The 17234-nt window shown below is 32.7% G+C and overlaps 1 protein-coding gene across 2 annotated transcripts in view; it reads right to left on the bottom strand.

Annotated features, from left to right (window-relative positions):
• The window catches only part of LOC148306280 (rho guanine nucleotide exchange factor 10-like protein), a 410152-nt gene extending 402600 nt beyond the window's left edge, over positions 1–7552 (bottom strand). The window contains exons 1-2 of one of the 2 annotated variants that reach the window (XM_088265303.1): positions 7122–7552; positions 946–2059 (exon numbers count right to left, since the gene is read on the bottom strand). In XM_088265303.1, coding sequence (XP_088121429.1) covers positions 946–997 — 52 coding nt within the window. In that variant the 5' untranslated portion in view covers positions 998–2059; positions 7122–7552. The remainder of the gene's footprint in view (positions 1–945; positions 2060–7121) is intronic. The other variant, XM_088265304.1, reaches the window with a different exon arrangement.
• Between the last annotated feature and the right edge of the window lie 9682 nt (positions 7553–17234).

Genomic DNA, 17234 nt, shown 5'->3' with positions numbered 1-17234 from the left:
ATGACAGTGAAAAAATCACTTATATTTATTTTACCCCCCTTGGAATTCGAACCCGGGACCTCCAGAACGGTAGCCGAGCGCGCTGACCATTACACTACGGAGGCAGACAATACACACATATAATAATAATAAATAAAACCCTTATCCGCACCCCAATGGTGCATAGGGCACTGCGTCGTATAAACACAGTGTTATTTTGATCGTTTACACATGAAGGAAAGGTGATCAGCCCTCCGCTTTAGGTACCAGTCCAGGGTAATATTGAATAAATATTACAGTGAAAAAATCACTTATATTTATTTGCCCCCCCTTGGAATCGAACCCGGGACCTCCAGAACGGCAGCCGAGCGTGCTGACCATTACACTACGGAGGCGGACAAAAATACACACATACCCATATATATATATATATATATATATATATATATATATATATATATATATATATATATATATATATATATATATATATACATATATATATACTTTTTACGTACGAGGAATAATTGAAAAGATTAGAAAGAGCTCTTTGCGGTGGTATGGACATGTGGAGCGAATGGATAACGAGAGAATGACTAAGAAAATATATGTGGCGAATGTGAGAGGGAAAACAGAACGTGGACGACCGAAAAAGACTTGGCACGATCAGATCAATCAGAACCTAAAATCTGGCGGTGTCAAAAGTCTGCGTAATCGGAGGGCATGTATGACTAGATGTATGGATGTGAAGGAGGCTAGGAGTGTATGTCAGGACAGAAGAGTGTGGCGTTCCATCCTCTCTGCCTACCCCTGCGGGGAAACGGCGTGATGGTAGTAGTAGTAGTAGTAGTAGTATATATACTTTTTATAAATAGTGGTAAAAAAATCGTTGCAAAAAGTATGCATATATTTTTTATAAATAGTGGTAAAAATGTAACAAAGTATATATAAATTTTTAATACTTACATTTTATCAAGACGACTCCGTTTTGAACGTCTTGCATTGTGTTCATCTTCATGTTGCCTCGGCTGTTGAACTCACAAAGTCGGGAAGCATATCCATGGAATAATCACATATGAATAATCCTGCCTCAACACACACTACAAAAACCACAAAAAAACTAAAAACACAGATTCACTATCGAAATCCCCAGCTTAATACTGAAATCGACTTCAGATTCAAATACAACTTCACGTCTTTTTTAGTCTTTGGTGTAAACTTACAACTTTACACGTGCGTTTTATTGGCGTAATGCTGAAAAGGACTTAAGATATAAGTCCAAGTTCTATTTATAACTTCACGACTTCTCTGGTGAAAAGTCACAACTCTACACGTGCGATTTATTGGCCTAATAATAATCGACTTCAGATTCAAATCCACATTCCATTTACAACTTCATGATTTTTTTTAGTCTTTGGTGAAAAGTCAACTGTACACGTGCGTTTTAGTGCCCTAATACTGAAATCGACTTCAGATTCAAATCCACATTCTATTTACAACTTCACGACTTTTTTTAGTCTTTGGTGAAAAGTCAACTGTATACGTGCGTTTTATTGGCCTAATACTGAAATCGACTTCAGATTCAAATCCACATTCTATTTACAACTTCACGACTTTTTTTAGTCTTTGGTGAAAAGTCAACTGTATACGTGCGTTTTATTGGCCTAATACTGAAATCGACTTCAGATTCAAATCCACATTCCATTTACAACTTCATGACTTTTTTTAGTCTTTGGTGAAAAGTCAACTGTACACGTGCGTTTTAGTGGCCTAATACTGAAATCGACTTCAGATTCAAATCCACGTTCCATTTACAACTTCACGACTTTTTTGGTCTTTGGCGAAAAGTCACAACTTTACACGTGCGTTTTGTGGCCTTCCTAGGTGTGTATCGTCATGCATCCACGCTGCTGTGAACACGAACAAATACGGACATTCAACACTGTTGGTTTGTCTTTCACTAAACAATGTACATAGACGTCAATGGAATGTATTGAGATTGTTCTGAAAATTATGTGTCCTGTTTATTGTTGCTTTTTATACATATTCAAATTAAAGTATATCGCCGCAGTTGCTAACACTGAAAATGGAATGATTTACATAAACGTATTATGACAAGAACTCAACGAAATGAATCCATCATTAAAAATATTTCTAAACTTGTATTTCAGAGTGTAGACATCAAAATAGTTAATCATGAATACGAGTATTCAAAAAATAGTAATCTGCTTTAGAATTAAAAAATAACTATAGTTAAACTAACTAACTAACTAACCATCACGCCGCTTCCCCGCAGGGGTAGGCAGTGAGAATAGAGCGCCACACCACTCTGTCCTTGCAAACATTCTTCGCCTCTTCCACGTTCATGCATCACCTCATACATACCCGCCCATTGTTACGACTCCTAACCTGACCACTTTCAAGTATTTGGCATACCTGATCGTGCCATGTTTTTCTCGGTCTTCCTCTGCTTCTTTTCCCGCTAACATTCGCCTCACAAATTTTTTTAACCGTTCTTTCCTCACTCATTCGTTCTACATGTCCAAACCATCTCAACACACCTTTCTCAATTTTATCGATAATGCTTATCTTAGCTTTGCATTCCTTCCTTATTTCACTATTCGTACATCTATCATACATCGTTTTGTCGCACATTCTTCTGAGAGATCGCATTTCGACTGCATTCAGTCTACTTTCACCATTCTTTTGCTAACTCCATGTTTTACTTCCATACATTAGAGTTGGAACCAGGACTCCGTTGTGTACTGTCAGTTTAGCTTCCGCTGATAGGTTTTTATTTGCTATAACTGATTTCAGTGCACCATTCACTTTGTTCCCAGCATTCACTCTCCTTAAAAACTATAGTTAAAAACTTAACTATAGTTAAAAAAAATCATATTTTATATTGATTTGGAGACGTGACGATTTAAATATTACAATAAAACACTTGTATAAAACCACTTTGTAAGATTATTGATGAAAACAACCTAGTTTCGATAACTACAGATGTTCTTACCCACAGTTGAAAATACATTTAAAAAAATGTTTTTCTAGTATTTTTACTGAAACTAGTGTTTACTTAAATGAACTAAAAAAACTGGTCTTATGCAAGGGCTTAATTTTTCCACTTTATGTGAAATATTCAAACAATAATAAAATTACCATATCCGGATACATAATAATACATTTAGTCTTACGATAAATTATATGAATCATAAATAATACAGGCAGTTATCAAAAACATAAACTGCTAATAAGATATTGACCTTGTTCGCCTGTCCAAACTCAAAACACAGTAAGGGACATTTTTTTGTAGTACGTTTTTTTTGCATTTCTGGACTAAATAGATTCTACTTAGTCCAAAAATGCAAAAAAAACGTACTACTAAAAAAATGTCCCTTACTGTGTTTTAAGTTTGGACAGCCGTGTTGGTTGGAAGATATTAGTTCTAAGAGCTAATGTCGAATATACTGTACAAAAGGTTTACAAGGTACAAAAAAATCTCACTCTCCAAAACACGATAGTATTAAACGATCTTCTTCTAGAAGAATAAGATGAAACGAATATAAAATAAAATGTATTAAAAATATTTCAAATAAAGTAAAATTCAATAAAAATTTTATAAATTCATCTTGCGGAAGTAAGGTAAATTATTTAGCAACAAATTTACATTTTTATAACGTGTTTTTTTCATCTAAATTTTATAAGGAGCTCTTGAACCAAGTTATGTATTTTCAAAAGGAGCTCGCGCAAGCATCCCAGAGTAGCCCTGCAGCCCACTTTATGCTCAAAAGTATTCATCAAAACCCGAGTATCGTATTTCTTTTCAGGTATGAAAATTGTGCAAAGCAACTATGCACGTGTTCAAAATCCGTTTTCATTGTGTGAATATTAAATTACCGCGTTATGTTTCAGAAAGGAAAAAATATATTTTTTGGTAGAAAATTGTTGACCCTGATCCTTAGAAATCTGATAAAAAAATACTAAGCAACTAACTATCCAATACGCTGATTCTCCGCGGAGGTATGAAGAGATAATAGAATGCCACACTAACCTGTTTTTGGAAATAATCTTTCATGCACCTCCTTATACATACCCCCATTATTTCGACTACTGACCACTTTCAAGTATTTGAAATATTTTATCATGACATGTTTTCATTGGACTTCCTCAGCTTCTATTTCCAACTACATTCACCTCATATTTTTGTTTTACTCATTCTATTCACATGTAAAAAGCGTCTCAACATACATTTCTTAATTTTATCACATTCGTTAGAGGGATCGCATTTTGACTGCATTCAATCTTCTTTCATCCTTTTGCAAACTCCATGATTCACTTTCATGCATTAGGATTGGAACCAGAACTCTGTTGTGTACTACCACTATAACTAATTTCATTCACTGAAATCAATAAAATAAATATGTTTTTTTATGAACTTATTTAGGATGAAGTGTGCAGTGTTATCCTGGCCGTAAATTACTCAAAAGTAGTAAGTAAACATAAATAATATACAAAATAAATTTACATTCAATTCTGTTTTTCGTTATTATTATTCAAATTCAACGCCGTGATTCGGAAATACAAAAATGTCTCGCGTATCTTCCAATCACACATACTTCCACATAATATGAATAAAAGCTCAGGTGCATGGATCACGTTTTGTAGTCACGTAACTTTTATGGCGAACGGACAAAAAGGATTTCGAATGTGGAAGCTTTAGTACGCTCGTTTGTGATTTGAAATTTGAGTTTCGAATCTTTAATTTAATTATTTTCATATTAACGAATTTGAATGTGGAAGTTCTAGTACCTACAGTCGTTTGAAATTTGAATTTGGAAATATTCATTTTATTATTTTATATCAAGGATTTCGAATGTGGAATGTAGTACGCTCGTTTGTGATTTGAAATATGAATTTAGAATAATTATTTTCAATATTTTCATATTAAAGAATTTTAATGTAGAAGCTACCTACCTTTGTAATTTGAATTTGCAAATTTTAATCTCGAATCTTATTTTTTTCATATTAAGGCATTTGAATTTGAAAGTCTTAGTACCTACGCCAATTTTTTATTTAATTTTTGAGTTTGGAAATAATATTTTTACTATTTTTATATGAATAAATATAAATGTGGACGTTTTAACACCTACACTCGTTTGTAATATGAATGTGAAATTATCAATTTAATTATTTTTATATTAATTAAATTAAATGCGGAAGTTTTAGTACCTACTCTTGTTCGTATTTTGAATTTGAAATTATTTTTATATGAAGGAATTTGAATGTGTAAGTTTTGGAACACTCGTTTAGATTTTGAATATGACAGCTTTGGAACGCTCGTTCCAAATGTGAAATATCTAGTCTTGACGTTTGTGTCATACTTCTAATATAACGGTCGTGAATGGATGTTTCATTCACTCTAATAGATTTTCTGTGTATTTTTTCAAAGTGAAAATTGTAATATATTTTAAATTTAGAATTAAAAAATCTTCACAATAGAATGTTAGGCGGTAATTTAAAATCTGGAATGTTCAATTCTTGTAACGTAATTCTTCGATATAACAGTTGTGAATGGATAATTTTAGCTCTTTCAGATTTGTATATATGTACATATATTGGTATATACCATATGTCTACTTGTTAAGTATGTAAATAGAGTGAGGTTATCGGCACTTTCTGTGCGGTCAGTCCCCAGATAAAATGTTATTGTTTCTTTTGTGTCAACTGATAACAAAAATAATGACATGTGAATGAATGTGTTTTAAAAGATTTATGACATTTCCGACAGTTTCGTAAAAAAATGAGAGAGAAAAAAATACTGTCTGTGGCGCAGTATCTTACACGCTGAGCACCCATAAACAAGTTTTCAAGTTTGATTCCTGGCTGGTTTAATAAATTATAGTGTTATAGGTCACTACTAATCGAGATAATTTTTTTTATATTTAATCAATAATTACTTTAGATGTTATGGTGAATCGACCCAACTTAATTTAAATTTAAGTTGGTATGGACATGAAGAGCGAATGAATAACGAGAGAATGAATAAGAAAATTTATGTGGCGAATATGAACGGGATAACAGAACAAGGACGGCCGAAAAAGACTTGGCACAATCAGATCAAGAACCTAAAATTTGGTGGTGTCAAAAGTCTGCGTAATCGGAGGGCATGTATGACTAGATGGATGGATGTTAAGGAAGCGAGGGGGTATGTCAGGACAGAAGAGTGTGGCGTTCCATCCTCTCTGCCTACCCCTGCGGAGAAACTGCGTGATGATAGTAATAGTAGATCCAACTTCAATGTGCCTTACGCACAATACAATGTTTAAATGTTTTGAATTAAGTTGATTTGTGTCTAAAAAAGTTTACGATCAAAATAACGCTGCACCAATATTCAGTGTCCTTTGCACCGTAAGTCAAGAAAATATAAATTATATATATTTAAAAAATATGTTCATTGTAATAAGTTATAGCAAATAAAAGCCTATCAGCAAAAGCTAAACTGGCAGTACACAATGGTTTCCAACCCTAATGTATGTAAGTGAAGCATGGAGATGGCAAAATAATGGTGAAAGTGGAATAAATGCAGTCGAAATGCGATCCGTTAGACGAATGTGCGATAAAGGGATGAATGATAGATGTTTGAATGATGAAATAAGTAAATAATGCAAAAGGAAGGAAAGGATGGTTTGGACATGTGGACCGAATAAGTGAGGAAAGAATGGTTAAACGAATTTACGAGGAATATATAAGCAGAGAAAGACCTAGGAAAACATGGCTTAAACATGTATGTCAAATACTTGAAAGCAGTCGGGTTAGGAGTGGAAATAATCGGCGAGTAAGTATGAGGAGATGGATGAATTTGGAAGAGGCGGAGAATGTTTGCAAAGACAGAGTAGTGTGGCGTTCTATTTTCTCTGTCCACCCCTGCGGAGAAGCGGCGTGATGGTAAGTTAGTTAATTTATTTTTTAAATTTATTTCAAAGATGTCATCCTTATACTTTAGAGGTAGCATTTATAAATAAAAAAGTAATTAATTATATAGGTACCTAAGTAAAATATTGCCCCCTAAAATTACCTATGTTTGAATAACGATATATGTATATTTTCAAAATAATGATAGCTTATCAAGCAATATTAACCTGTATAACTCGTAACAATACGATCCACTTATAAATTTACAATACACGGCACATACAATAAAGTCCGCATAAAATAATAACATCTATTTAAAATAAAGAATTATTTCAAACGTGGAACACGACTCGGTTCAAAGGCGAACTGTTTAAAATTCACATAGCACAACTATTCATACACATGCACTTCACATTTACACATACGATGAAATTATTATTGTTTCAAAGTTAACAAAGCACATTCTAAGGTCTTTTTTCAAACATGCGGTTCGAAATAAGAACGATACGATTCAAATTCGAATTCGTATTTCAAAACTTACAAAAACGATTCGTCTCAAGTATTTGAGGTTATGTTTGTGTTTGTAAGTTTTGGAACGTCAAAAGTTCGCGGTATCCGGATCGCCGATAGACGTCACCACGCTAAAACGACTCGATTCGAACTGGCCGCATGAATTTCGTAGTCAGCCATGTTGTTTCGTATTGAAACGAGGAACAAAACGCTAAGCTGAACAACGCTCGATGAAAATTACAACCAACATACCGTGATATATTTTTAACGCATGTTCTTAGTTGTATTTTTTTGCGCGGTGGTTTGTTTTGTATTCGTTTTGTGTGTCGCTAAGTCCGTGTGGGTCATACCACACCATACCCCACAGAGATTATGGGGAAAAAATAACAACATAAATAAAATATAGCGGTATGTTACTTACTACCTCTGGTAGGTACGGCAATTCTAAACATCCAGACGACTTCCATTGTTTTCGTTGGCTTTTGTTTGATTGCGCTAAGTTTGTTTTTATATCGTATCAGAGTTTTGTTATGGCTTTCAATTAAAATCTGCATTCGTACCATACCTAACTAACTAACTAACCAACCATCACGCCGCTTCTCCGCAGGGGTAGGCAGAGAGAATCGAACGCCACACCACTCTGTCTTTGCAAACATTCTTCGCCTCTTCTACATTTATGCATCTCCTCATACATACTCGACGATTAATATACCTCTCCGGCCGCTTTCAAGTGTTTGACATAACTGATCGTGCCAAGTTTTCCTCAGTCTTCCTCTGCTTCTTTTTCATATCTATCAAATAAGTATTTTTTTGTTACGAAATAATAGGTATTAAATACTTCATTGCGTTGTTCTAAAATGGAGACATGAAATGTATACGTATTTATAAAATAAAACTCAAACTTAGTATGTAACCAATATTATTTTTGGTGCTTTTGTCCAACAAACATCTTGTCATCTTCAGGGATGGATAAGCACAGATCGCTGAAGATGGTGCTTTTTGGAAACCGGTAGGAAATTTTTTAAAAAGTTAAGGTTTTATTTTTATAAAGTTTATGAAATGTACCACAATTATCAGCGAAAAACATTCAAGATATTACAATAGTATTTAGGTCCAATATTATAGTACGCCTCCGTAGTGTAATGGTCAGCACGCTCTGCTACCGTTCTGGAGGTCTCGGGCTCGATTCCCAAGGGGGGGTCAATTAAATATAAGTGATTTTTTTCACTCTAATATTTCTTCAATATTACCCTAGACTGGTACCTGAAGCGGAGGGCTGATCACCTTTCCTTCGTGTGTTAACGAGCAATATAACACTGTGTTTGTATAATGCAGTGCCCTATGCACCATTGGGGTGCGGATAAGGGTTGAATTATAGTCCAAACAAAAAATAACTCACTTGCATTGAATTACATATTTAAGAGATATCTTAACAGAGACGAAAAAATGTTGGACATATCCATCGATCCCTCATTGGCTGATTAAGGTGATATCTGTGGATAACATATTGTGTAACATGTATAATCCTGCCATGACAGAACATTAAAATCAACTCTGATTTTAAACCTTTTTGTATTTCATGTTAGGCACTAACCACGTGCGACTTATTTATCACCAGCTGTTGTCATTATTGTCACACGAAAGAGTAGAACCTTTATCGATATTGTTGAGATTCTTTCCGAAATAATTCGTATACTCGGAAACGTCTGAAAATATTTATCAAAATGTTTATATTTTTATTATTTTTTCGACATAATATCTTACATAACCTGATTTTAATTTATACTGCACGTCCCCATAGTGCAATGGTTAGTTCGTTATGCTACAATGAATGCACCCGGGTTTGTTTTCGGAGGGGTCGAAACATGAATGAATGTTTTCTAGTAATAAATTAGTTTATTTATTTATTTAAGTTTTACTTGGTAAATGCCATTTTTTTCTTAAAGTGACACGTTTTTCAATGCATTCCGCGTCATTTTCAAATACCAAGTAAAACTTAAATTAAAATTGGATAGATATAACCGCAAAGTGACTGCCGAATCATTTAATGAAAAAATAAATGAATTGTTACAATATTATAACTAATTGTATTAATAATAATAAAACGTATTAAAAAGTATTTTTATTTAAATATTTATAACTGTAAATGGAACCGTATTGTAGTCATTTTCAATTTTCTATATCTGGTAGAGTTACATTGAATTGAATCGAAGAAGAAAAAAACAATTCAACATTTATGAGCAAACTGTTTTAAAAAACATAATAAAATACAATACTTTTTTATTATACCTAATGTATGTAGGTACTTTTCTTCTTCAAACCCTTATCCGAACCCCAATGGTGCATTACATCATATAAACACAGTATTATCTTGATCGTTAACATATGAAGGAAAGATGATAAGCCCTTCGATTCAGGTAATATTGCAAAAACAATAGCGAGAAAAAATCATTTTTATTTATTTTATCCCCCCTGGGAATCGAACCGGGGACTTTAAGAATGGTAGCCGAGCGTGCTGACCATTACACTAGGGAGGTTCACTGCAGAGGTATGTAGGTACATGTATAAATTTTAATTCTCTTGTTATTATATTTTTCGTTTCTACGTTGTTAAACTTTCTTTTATTATGAATGTTTAAAAAGGTATCTAAAATTTAATGCGTAATTATTCCTTGAAATATTATTTTAATCCCTTCTTTCCTAGAAACGTCCAATTTGACTGAACGTGACGAAAATAAACATTTCGTTGAGCTTTTGACTTTAAACACAGACTTATCTATTCATATCAAGGTTTTAATTCCATAGTGAGCTTACGTGACTGTATTCGGATCGTATATAAACAGAGCTTAAACGAAGCTCTATTATATAGATTAAAGTATTAAGTTATCAACCTCCGTGGTGTAAAAGTTAGCGTGTTTTTCTACCATGCTGGAGGTTTCAGGTTCGATTCCCAGTGGTGATAATTTTTTGTAGTGATATTTATTTGACATTAGCTTGGACTGGTCCCTGAAGCGCAGAAGTGATCATCTTGCCTTCATGTAAGTAACGATTAAGAAAACACTGCGTCCATACAGGGCACAGGGCACTTGCAGTGCCCTATGCATCACTGGGTACGGATAAGTGTTGGAAGTAGAAGAAGAAGTATGAGTTATAACACATAAAGTGAAAAAAAACGTTAACGAAGAAAATATTTTTAAATTAGGGTTGGCATTTTTTACGAGATTCCGTAAGTATATTTGAATTAAAATATTTAAAAAAATATAAAAGTTGAATTCCTGAATTCTTGTTCACATTTTTCAGGAGTAATTTTTGAGGAATTCACGATAAATCAGGACATTTTTTATCAACAGGTTACTTTAAAACTTCTAAAATTCTCAGCGAGGGGAGATAGGAATTCGCGCTCCTTTTTATTTATTTTTGGAATTCTGAGATATTTATTATCTTTTTTTCGAATATCGGGATTATCAGGTCATCGGGACGTCTAGATACCATTATGAATAAATCACAAATATGTAAGCTGACGTGTCAGGCCGAATGCTAACTCTACAATTCAATGCAATATTCAAAAATTATATACATACTAAACCAATAAGAATAAAATTAAAAATTGAAGCATAGAAAAAAATAATCAACTTACTATCACACCGCTCCGCAGGGATAGGCAGAGAGAATAGAGAGCCACACCAATCAGTCATTGCGAACAATCTTCGCTTCTTTTTTGCTCCTCATACATTCTCATTTCATTTCATCTTCAAATAATCTTTGCATACAACATTTTGAGTGTGTCCAAATACTTGTTCACAAATCTGGACTATCTCAAATTACAGGAGTTATTTATCATATTATTTTTTGACATTTTATCAAAGATAAAGAAGAATATGGATATAATTTTTGCATCTTTTCATTTAGCATCATAAATTTGTTTTACTATTATGTCTTCATTCATTCGCTCTACATTTCCAAACCATCTCAATACACCTTACATAAATTTATCGATAATACATATCTAAGCTTTCCCTATTTCACCATTCCAACATCTATCGTAAACCATTTTTCCGCACATTCGTCTGAGGGATCGCCTTTCGACAGTATTCAGTCTACTTCCATCCTTCTTTTGCAAACTCCACGCTTCACTTCCATACATCAGTGTTGGAACCAGGACTCTTTTGCGTAATACTAGTTTAGCTTTCGGTGATAGTTTTTTTTGCAATAACTGATTTCAGTGGACCATTCACTCTATTCCCAGCATCCATTCTCCTTTCTTTATCCTTATTTTTCTTTTAATCCCCAGAAAACATACTTCCTAATTATATAATAGCGATATGGGTTCGAATGAGATTCGACATCGATTTTTTCCTCTTAGGTCCCATGTCGGATGTTATTCGACATTTTTTCATCATTAGTATTACTTATTTAAATTAAAAGCTTACATTTTTGTCACTCGTATATATTACAACAGTATGTGGAGCAGAGGACAAAAGATTTTTCCAGTTGGAATGTAACTGTCTACCTAAATTTTATTTTTAATTTTGTGGGACCGGAAAGTTTTAAAGCGTTTCATTCGGATAGAGTTATTTTCAATATCACCCACAACGCTATGGGTATTATATTTGCATCTAGTATAGGTACCGCATTGTCCTTAGAGACCGACGGAATAAACAACATTGCCCGAGGACTCTTGATTTCAACATACGTATTTGCGTTTCAGCGCTCGTTCAAAATTCAAATTTTAATGTAATATGTAGGTTTTGTGCCCGCAAATCACGTTTCCCATGAAATCTTTCAAATCCAATGGAAAAAAAAGTAAAATTTACATAGCAAGTTATCTACGATCATTACGTTATTATGTAATATAATTTAACCACAATATCGTGACGGTGGTCAATGAAAATTTAAAATTAATATCGTTGCGTATGGGTCGTGTGTTACAAATAGGCATCCAGACTCGAAACATTGTTTATGACCAAAAAAATACGAGTAGCTTAAAAAACGGATCATGACAAATTTTCTTTGGTCTTCCTCTGTTCCTATTTACAGCCACATTATTTCATAAATCATCTCAACACATCTTTCTTAATTTGATCGATAATGTCTTAATTAATTAAGTCGCTAATTAATTTGTCTTGCATTCTTTCCTCATTTCACCATTCGAATATCGTTTTGATGCTCATTCATTTGAGAGATCGCATTTTGACTGCGTTCAGTCTACTTTCATCCTTCTTTTGCTGACTCTATGCTTCACATTATAGAGTTAGTACCAGGGCTTTGTTGTGTAATACTCGTACCAGTTTAGTTATCGCTGATAGGTTTTTATTTTCTATAACGCGACCGAGTTTCTTCAGAGTATGCTTGGCTACAATAGTTTAGAGACTAGAAGGAATGTGTATTTGATTAGGCATTTTTTTTTTATTGTTGCGCGGTATGATCGATAATCCTGAAATTAACTGGAGCATTGGTCTGTATGTTCCCGATAGTTACCTAAGACAGCGTCGGCATAGATTGTTTCACATTCCTGTACACAGGACCAACCTGCTGATGGTTATGCCTGTAGGAAGAGCTACCGCTATGTTGAACAATATCACATTGTATATGAATCTGTTCCATGTGTCCGAAGGTGTTTTCCGAAGCGGGATTCTTCTACACATTTAACAAGAGTCTTCTTGCTTACTTTTAAATTTGTTTTTTAATGTAGGTATACGCCTTAAATGTTAGTTTGTAATGTATATATTAATTATGGAATAAATTGAATTGAATTGAAAACTGATTCCAGAAAACGAAATAAATTATACCAAAAAATATTTAATGCTATTACAAATATTTTTATCAAAACATTAGCACAAACGGCCTATTCTAGATGCGCACGATTATTTCCATCTCCTCGGGTTATCTCATCAACCAAATAGGGTATCTCTCGATGGCGCCCCAAGGCGGAGAGTCCCTTGCAATTTGCAAAGCCAAACCTCAACGCACGGTGCAATTTACCTTTAGACTCGGAAAATTGACAATAATTTTATTTTAGTCTCAGAATATTATTTTAAGTAAGGTGCATTTTTTGGTTTTATCTTATAATGAGATGCCGACTTCCGGCGGCTGAGTGGTATCACTTAAGAGGAGAGTCTGTGTTCGGTACCTACTTAAAATTAGACACGATGTACCTACACATCCTCACCGGAACGCAGAACCATCCTTGATTGCTTATGAATCAAATTTGTTTTTTTACATGGATTCTTCTGTTCTTTGGACACGTTGCGCGTGGCAATGAGGGTAGCCTGGAACGACCGAATGCGATTGGTAGCCTGGAGGGGAAGAAAAGCAAGGAAGAAGGTGGTTGTCTGAGCTACCCAGAGCTTTCAACCTAGCTTGCTAATCACTTTATACATTTTATACTACCGTCTTCTTTTGTATAAAAACGATAGATGGTTCATATCAACTTGAGATACCTATAATATTGACATATCACTCGTAGTGTGAATAATGTTTATCTGTGTAAATCATATTTATATACATTTTACCTACTATGCCTCCTCTATTTATTTCTCACATACGTAGAATATAATTAACTTAATTCTCGGCTCCTATATACACGTCATTTGTATCCCATAAAATTTATTCCACTAATTAAAAAAAATCTGGAATCTATCGGCGATCAAGAGAACGCCTGGAAGCGCTTCCGCCAAATTTTAATTATTTTAAACCATTTTTTGATATCATTTAATATTTGTCCAAATTTTTGTTCAAAAGTACAGAATTTAACCCTGAAAAAAATACTATGAAGAAATTTAACGTTTTTCCATAAAATATTTTTTAATTACAGTTTTACTTGGTAAATATCTGCTTCATTCTGCGAAATGCGATTGTCTGGAAACAGAGCTCGAAATATAGTTAGTACAGTAGCTATATTATTTATTATTTCGGCATTCACTTTGTGGTAAGACATGATGAAATTGTAAATGAAAACACTTGTTTTTACCACTTGAGTTATATTTATGGTATACCCGTTTATATTTAAATCCGAAGATGGAAGCATCTGAAGTTTCCGAAACTAAAATTATAATAAAAAACTGTCGTGAAAATAAATATAACTCAAGTGGTTAAAAATAAGTGTTTTCATTTACAATTTAGTACAGTAGCTAATATGAAGAAATCTATACCAAATAAAAATTTTTAAAAATGTAATTGAATAATAATGGTATTTACCTAATAAAATTTAAATTAAAAAATTTTTACCACAAAGTGATTGACAAATCAATTGATGAAAGTTTTTTTAAGAGTCAGGGATGGTTTTTGGAGAAGAAATTACGATTTTAATTCAAACATGCACTTTCTAAATATAATGTAGCTACATAAATGTTAAGGGTTATCAACCGATGAAATGGAAATATAATTTTCTGAGGAAAGTTCTCACTGGTAGCTGATAGCAATAATGTTTCATGCATTCATTTTTAGCTGCATCTGACAAGCTATAAACTGTAAGGCTATTGACTGCTGCAAGTAATGCCAGTCATTGCAATTCTACTGTTAGATGAATATGCGCCAGGCTTGTCAAATATCTTGACAGGCGTCGGAACTGACGGCTCCCAGAGCCTGTGGTGTTCGGAACTGCTTGTATTTGTTAATTTATGCACCTACTTTATATGTTTATATATATATATATATATATATATATATATATATATATATATATATATATATATATATATATATATATATATATATATATAACATATAAAGTAGGTGCATAAATTATAATATATATAAATATATATATTTATATCCATAATACAGTCCACAGTTTACACATTTTATACACGTGCAAAAGCTCCTAATTATAATAAATATTCGGTTAAAATTCAAGCTTTCTCAAACTGGCCATAAAAGCTTTCACTCGGTATCAGAAACGTTTGGAATGGAATAGTGACAAAGGCCTAGTATTACCGTGACGTATACGTCCTAGAGCAAGGATTTATGCTTTGCTATGAGATGTTTATTGAGTTAGTACAATACGTATTACCATGCTGTTATGGATACAACATAAATATCATATAATACGGACGAGCTAACTTGTCTTCAGATGAAGATTGCATTATGTTATGTTTAACGTAATATTTTCTTCGCACAGTGAATTCCAGACAACAAATGGAATTGGAATTTTGAAGGTGTGTTGAAATGGTTTGGACATGTGGAACGAATGAGTGAGGAAAGAACGGTAAAACATATTTATGAGGTGAATGTAGTTGGAAAAAGGATCCAATCGCAGAATATAATCCTTCAACTGCTTCTTGGTATGTTGGAACATCAACTGACTCCTTATGTTGAGAACTTTCTTTAACCTTCATAATTTTTTTTCATGTTCTTCATTCAAAATCATTATTTTAATTTTTTTTTAATTTTTTTTATTTCTTAAGTAAGCTTATATTACAACAAATATGAACTATTATTTACACTTAATTTACATCATCTAAATATGTTTACATCTCCTTACAGCAAACAAAGCATTTGTTTTTAAATTCTTTCAGACTCTTTTCATTCTTCACACATTAAGGCATCTCATCATACATTTTCAAACCCTTATACATTAAACAATTGTGCGACACGTTTTTTTTCAACAATGGCAGTCTTATTTTATACTTATTTTGAGTAATATGTTAATGAAAATTTTTGGTTCAATGACATTTAAAGTCTATTTTAATTTATCTTGCAAAAAAATAAAATAACAACTATGCTAATTTTTCCAAACGAATTTTATTTGATCAGCAACCTGGTATCGTCGTATCCGACATTACGACGAAACCCAGTTGCTGGTGAAATAAAATATGTTGGAAAAAATCGCATAGTTGTTATTTTATTCCATAAAATGCAGTTCCACTAAGAAATTTCTGTACAAAACATTTTATCTTGCCATTGCAAGATATATACTTTTATACTGTTTTTACGCTGTGTGATTTAAAACAAAAAAGTCAAAAAAAGTTATTCCGTATCACCAATAGAAGCACTAATCAATATCAGTGTTAATATTTAATAAATATAATATTTTTGAGATGATTTATGCTTTCATACAAAATCTCCTATTTTTTATTTTTTAGAAGTTTGTCTTGTAAAATCACTCGAAGACGAGTGGAGGCTTCAAAAAAAGAAGAAGACTTGTATTATGTTTGGTGCTTCACACACTTTATATATATATATATATATATATATATATATATATATATATATATATATATATATATATATATATATATATATATATATATATATATATATATATATATATATATATATATATATATATATATATATATATATATATATATATATATATATATATATATATATATATATATATATATGTATATATGTATATACATATATACAAACATACATTTAATAAACATACAATGTTGATATCTTTAATGCTAGTAGATTCCTATATTTTATGAATATCGTTTCAAAATACAAAACTATTTTTGTTAATCTCTTTGAGAGTCGTGCTTTGTACCGCGAACGAGTAAGTGTGCTACCATTTCACTTCCAAGTCAGATAAAAATTAAACTTCTTCTCAGTATAGATATAATTATTTAGAAATAATAGTGTAAAGTTGAGAAATTTTGAGAAACTCCGTTAAATGCTTAGAATAATAATGATTTCACTTTCTTCTGTACGCTGTCATGTCTACTGTCTACTGTTAAGAGACGTCCGTACAACGTATCTATTATGTATTTACTTACTAAGGTAATGCACCCCATCACCGACTGGTTTTATCTGTCTCCTTAATCTGGTAATTATTTCACATTGTCACTACATATCCGCCTCGATAGACTACTGGGTAGAGAG

This window comes from Brachycentrus maculatus, unplaced genomic scaffold (assembly GCF_059751285.1).
Source record: "Brachycentrus maculatus isolate JH-2025_06_01 unplaced genomic scaffold, ASM5975128v1 h1tg000244l, whole genome shotgun sequence".
Classification (NCBI taxonomy): Eukaryota; Metazoa; Arthropoda; class Insecta; order Trichoptera; family Brachycentridae; genus Brachycentrus; species Brachycentrus maculatus.
The sequence above is the reverse complement of the archived record's forward strand: the minus strand, read 5'-3'. Positions and strand labels throughout refer to the sequence as shown.